The sequence below is a fragment of the Pistacia vera genome, unplaced genomic scaffold (genome assembly GCF_008641045.1).
Source record: "Pistacia vera cultivar Batoury unplaced genomic scaffold, PisVer_v2 Contig133, whole genome shotgun sequence".
Lineage (NCBI taxonomy): Eukaryota > Viridiplantae > Streptophyta > Magnoliopsida > Sapindales > Anacardiaceae > Pistacia > Pistacia vera.
The window spans coordinates 890,739-897,007 of NW_022195391.1; the positions used below are offsets into that span (position 1 = coordinate 890,739).

Below are 6,269 nucleotides of genomic sequence, written 5' to 3' on the forward strand. Positions count from 1 at the left end.
GCACAGAGCTAACTCATCTGAACTGCACAACAATCAATTTCGGTGAGATTCCTTTGGTCCAGTGGCAATCTAAAAAGCTGACATGTAATCCCCGTCGAGACCAATAAGCTATAGCCAATATTCGGAATCTTTCTTCAGTCTCAGCGAATTCTGATTCTAAAAACTGTTTGACAATAATTAATCTCAGCCTTGAGCCCAATGTGTTAACCTGAACATCCAAAATAGCATAATATTCTTCCACAATCCCAAATTAAATTACCTGTTCTCATCTCTAAGCATTAATGGATGAAACTGTGAGGTATCGCTTGTTTTCTCCAAATATCTTCTCCTTCACCTTGGTTCTGTTAATAAACTCTCTGCTTTTTTCTACTTGTAATTGTATTGATGAACAAAGCCAAGCTCTTTTAACTTGGAAGAACAGTTTAAACAGTCCCACGGATGCATTAAATACATGGAATCCTGCAGACTCAAATGGTTGGTAATTCATTGTAACACAAACGGAGAAGTGGTGAAGGTGAGCTTGAAAGCACTAGAATTGGGAGGTCCAGTGCCTTCAAATTTTCAATCACTCAAGTCCTTGAAGATCCTCATCATCTCATCCTGCAATCTCACCGGCACAATTCCAAAAGAAATAGGAAAATTTGGTGACCTCACTTTCATTGATCTCAGTGACAATTCTCTTTCAGGTGAAATTCCAAAGGAAATATGCCAGCTAAAAAGATTGCAAAGCTTATATCTCAACACAAACTTTCTTAAAGGCAAAATTCCTTCTGGCATTGGAAACTTGTCAAGTCTTTAATTTCTGACACTCTATGACAATCAACTCAGTGAGAAAATTCCAAGAAGTTTTGGAAAATTGAGCAAGCTACAATTATTTCGAGCAGGTGTGAATAATCTAGAGGGTAAGCTACCAACGGAGACAGGCAACTGCACCAACTTAGTTACGTTAGGCTTAGCTGAAACCAACATTTCTGGAAGTCTTCCTTCCTCAATTGGAATGCTGAAGAGAATTCAAATCTTAGCCATTTATACAGCACAACTGTCAGGTCATATACCAGAAGAGATTGGAAACTGCAGCAAGTTGCAGAGCCTGTTCTTGTATCAGAATTTGATTTCTGGCCTAATCCTAACGTGAATTGGGGTGCTCAGAAAGCTTCAAATGCTATTGTTATGGGATACAGGTTATGGGTACAATTCCAGATGATATTGGAACCTGCACAGAGCTGACATTAATGGATGTTGCCCGGAATCTTCTAACTGGCAGCATACCAAGAAGCTTTCGAAAACATGTGAAGCTTCAATTTCTAGGCTTACGAGGAAAGGGGAAGAGGGGGTGGACAGCTTAGTGGGTGCAATTCCAGGGCTATCATTATGTAACAACAGTTTAGACGGTGCAATTCTAGATGATCTTGGAAACTGCACAGAGCTGACATACTTGGATATCTCGATCAACCTTCTAACAGGCAGCATACCAAGAATAGATGGGGATGGGGATGGGGATCTTGATCTTTAGCAAGCATGGAGCATTCATTGAAGTAGTAATTTGCAGTACATGAATAGATGGGGATCTCCACATTCAGCAGAAAGAAAGTGCTGATATTATCAAGTGCCACTTCTTTTCTTGTCCCGAAGCTTTGTTGTCACTAACTAAGGCTTCATACATTTGTACTTTGCCGGCACTGTGCTAGGGACTAGTGAAGCTTGGCACAGTTATGGGTTCCAGTGACAAACCTTTCGGCTATTTACGTGTCTCGGAGCCATTGCTTTGTGGTCTGAACAAATAACACTGAAGGCTTTGGCATCCCAAAGTTCTGATTCTTACTCTCCATTAGATTGGACGTCCTGGAAAACCTGGGCCTGGGCTGACCATTTAAAAATAAACTTGGGCCTAATTTCGTTGACCCGGCTTAGGTCCGAGTTTATCCGTTCTTGTTGGTAATAATAATACAGTCGGAAAAAAGAGTTACATGATCATGGATTCCAAAGGAGAGAAGAAGTTGTATGTGAATGATAGATTGGTGGCATTTTTTTATTAAATAGTAGAAAAAATGCGCTGCCTGGTCCTAATCTTCGTTGACCCGGCGTAGGTCCGGGTTTATCCATTCTTGTTGGTAATAATAATACAGTCGGAAAAAAGAGTTACATGATCATAGATTCCAAAGGAGAGAAGAAGCTGTATGTGAATGATAGATTGGTGGCATTTTTTTATTACATATTGGAAAAAATGTGCTGCCATGAATATGTGATGGATTTGGTGGTGATTGTGGCATTGTGCCACACGTTTCACTTTTTCAATTACCATTATTTATGGTGGAAATACCACAAGTGGGTTGTGCTTAATTTTCTTCCACAATCTCAAAACAAATTACATATTCTCATTAAGCAATGCTTGAAACTCTAAGTTATCACTTCTTTTATCTAAATATAAAAAATTGAGTTGATGTGATTTTTCACGCTATTAGTGTGAAATCTTTGACTTGGTGTATAACATCACCCAAATTGGGGAATATGTGTAAATAATTCCCTGTATCGTACTTCACGCCAACTATCGGGTTTTTCTCTATACAATGGTTTCCCAAATAATACATTCCTAAATCTACTATATTACCACAAACATTACATCATTTATTCACTCATAATTCTTAAAACAATCCTTACGTTAACAAAAAGTTCACACACTAAAAAGACACAATCCTTCCGAATTAAAATTATAGAAAATGCTAAATCTAAGAATTTAAAGTTAAAAACCATCTTAATAGTTGGATATACTGGTTTTCCTTGCTAGATATCGTGTTTTAGGTGTGAGATTTTGCAAATGAGAATTAGAAATTCATAGGGTCATGAATAAAGTGTTGGGAGGTTAGGGATGAGGGTAAAATTGTAATTAACTAAGTTAATTGGTTACATCGGTATAGGGTCCAGATTCTTGGTTAATCACATAAATGCCCCCCACAATACGGTTATTTAATTTAAGAGTAATGATAGGTCTACAACTCAATCTAATAATCTTTTGTCACAAAGCCTGACGTGATAGCTCTTTATTGGTTAGCTGGCAGACGAGATCCATTTACGAGTAAATTGTCATGCTAAATACATAAATAAATGGCTTTTGTAAACAAAGACTTAGAATTGAGTTCTATAAGATCTTTTGATCTTAGAATTTTTAATATCACATAAAGCTTATCTAATTTTTATGAGATATTGTAAAATATAACAAAAATAGAATGTATAATCAACAATAGAACGAGAAAGGGTTATTATAGTGAACATTGTGAGATTATTTAATTTTATTAACACTCAGAATGGTTATTGCTTCCCGTAAAAGTCTCGACTGAACTTCAATAAAGATTTTCTTATATTAAGTGATGATTTGCGATGTTTGGATCGAGAGAAAATGAGGGAAAATGACAGAAAATTCAGAAAACATATCCTGAGAATTGCATTATGCAATATTATAACACTTCTCTCTCTTCTACTTTCTTTGTAAATTCCTTCTTTACACTTCTTCCTCCTATAAGGTCATGTCATATATATGCAATACACAAACTCAAACAGGGTTCTTACATCGCCATATCGTAATTGATATATCATCACTTTATTACATTCAACTTTAAATATTATAAAACCTTATTTAAAATGTGAAATCAGAATATCATTTAAAATGTATGTTATTATTGTGGCGTTGTTCCACACGATTGGCTTTTTGACGCCATTATTTATGGTGGAATTTACAGTCGTGGGTTGTTTAAGTTCAATATCTAATTAGAAGGTTAATGACATTTGCAACTCCCCACTACCAGAAACTTAACATCTTCATCATTCAAAAACAAACAATAGAAATAAAGTATCAATATTTAAATGACGATTCAAAAAGATAACAATGAAAATTGGTATATACTATATAATATAAAATGATTGTGTCTCAATCAAAAGAGACTTTCAGTTCATTAGCTAATACAGTCAATAATTTACACCACCAACTTCTGAAACTAGCACATACATTCCTCTCGTCAAATTTGAAAATTTACTGAAAAATTCCTAAAGAATTGTTTGTTCAAGTTACATTGCATTAATTAACAATGGAAAGCATGTCCTTTGTGTGTGCGGGAACAGGGAAATGGAATGAGTTTTTAAATACTTGCCCTTGTATTTCTTTCACAATTCCAAAATAAATCACCACCTCTCTTCTCATCTCTAAGCAATGCCTAAAACAGTAATGAATCGCTTGTTTTATCCAAAAATCTTCTCCTTCATCACCTTGGTTCTGTCAATAAACTCTCTTATGCTCTCTCCTTGTTATTCTCTTGATGAACAAGGCCAAGCTCTTTTAACATGGAAGAAAAGTTTAAGCTGCCCCACTGATGCATTGAAAAATTGGAATTCTACAGACTCCAGTCCATGCAAATGGTTTGGGATATACTGCAACTCAAAGGGAGAAGTGGCGAATATAAGCCTGAAAGGAGTAGAATTGGAAGGTCCATTGCCTTCAAATTTTCAATCTCTCAAGTCCTTGAAGAATCTTACTATATCATCTTGCAATCTCACGGGCACAATCCCAAAAGAACTTGGAGAATATCACAAGCTCACTTTCATTGATCTCAGTGACAATTCTCTTTCAGGTGAAATCCCCAAGGAAATATGCCGGCTAAATAGATTGCAAGGTTTATATCTCAACACGAACTTTCTTAAAGGCGAAATTCCTTTCGGCGTTGGAAACTTGTCAAACCTTTCAGATCTGATGCTCTACGAGAATCAACTCAATGGGAAAATTCCAAAAACTATTGGAGAATTGAGCAACCTACAGACTTTTCAGGCAGACCGGAATTATCTAGAGGGTGAACTACCAATGGAGATAGGAAACTGCACCAACTTAGTTTATTTAAGCTTCACGGAAAACAACATTTCTGGAAGTATTCCTTCATCAATTGGAATGCTCAAAAGAATTCAAGAGCTACACCTTTATGAAACACAACTGTCAGGTCATATCCCAGAAGAGATTGGAAACTGTAGCGAGTTGCAGATCTTGTACTTGTATAGTACCTCAATCTCTGGCCCAATCCCAAGTCAAATTGGAATGCTAAAAAAAATTCAAGATTTAGAGCTTTCTAACACACAACTATCAGGTCATATCCCAGAAGAGATTGGAAATTGCAACCAATTGCAGACCCTGTACTTGTTTAATACTTCAATCTCTGGCCCAATCCCAAGTCGAATTGGAAAGCTCAAAAGAATTCAAGAGTTATCCCTTTATGAAACACAACTGTCAGGTCATATCCCAGAAGAGATTGGAAACTGCAGCGAGCTGATATTTATTGATGTCTCAACAAATCTTCTAACTGGCAACATACCGAGAAGTTTTGGAAAACTAAAGAAGCTTCAAGATGTAAGATTATGGGGTAACAGCTTTGAGGGTGCAATTCCTGACGATTTTGGAAACTGCACAGAGTTGAAAAAATTTTATGCCACAAATAATTCTCTGACTGGCAGCATACCGAGAAGTTTTGGAAACCTTGTGAAGCTTCAAGAACTAATGTTATTGAACAATAGTTTAGTGGGTGCAATTCCTGATTATTTTGGAAACTACACAGAGTTGACAAGCTTGGATATCGCAATGAATCGTCTAACTGGCAGCATACCGAGAAGCTTTGGAAAACTTACAAAGCTTCAATATGTAAGCTTATGGAGTAACGGCTTTGAGGGTGCAATTCCTGACGATTTTGGAAACTGCACAGAATTGAAACACTTCTATGTCTCGAATAATTTTCTGATTGGCAGCATACCGAGAAGTTTTGGAAAACTTGTGAAGCTTCAGGAACTAATATTATGGAACAACAGTTTAGTGGGTGCAATTCCAGGTGATATTGGAAGCTGCAAAGAGCTGAAAGTATTGGATATCTCACATAATCAGTTGTCAGGTATAATACCTGTTGAAATTGTAAACTGCACAAAGCTGACTCATCTGTACTTTAACAACAATAAATTTTCGGGTGAGATTCCTGTTGGTCCAGTAGCAATCTAAAAAGCTTGATCATGTAATCCCTGCCAGGAACAATAAGCTAACAGGCAATATTCAGAATCTTTCTTTAGTCTGGGCGACTTCTGATTCCTTAAACTGTTTGACAATAATTAATCTTGACCTTTAGCCCAATGTATTAACCTGAATACCCAAAATTGATTTTTTGTATTCTATTTAGGATTTATAAAATTTTATGCCTCTCCAAGTCTCGTGCATGTAATCAACAAATATTTACATGTAAAGATAAATACAC

General features: G+C 36.4%; 1 protein-coding gene and 1 pseudogene across 1 annotated transcript; both read left to right on the forward strand.

Annotated features, from left to right (window-relative positions):
* The first annotated feature begins 281 nt into the window (after positions 1-281).
* LOC116122319 lies at positions 282-1,513 on the forward strand (annotated as a pseudogene).
* Positions 1,514-4,201: 2,688 nt separating this feature from the next.
* On the forward strand, positions 4,202-6,060 carry LOC116122267 (LRR receptor-like serine/threonine-protein kinase). The gene has a single exon (XM_031408143.1). The coding sequence runs from the start codon at positions 4,202-4,204 to the stop codon at positions 6,017-6,019; it is 1,818 nt and encodes a 605-aa protein (XP_031264003.1). The 3' UTR covers positions 6,020-6,060.
* Positions 6,061-6,269: the final 209 nt, after the last annotated feature.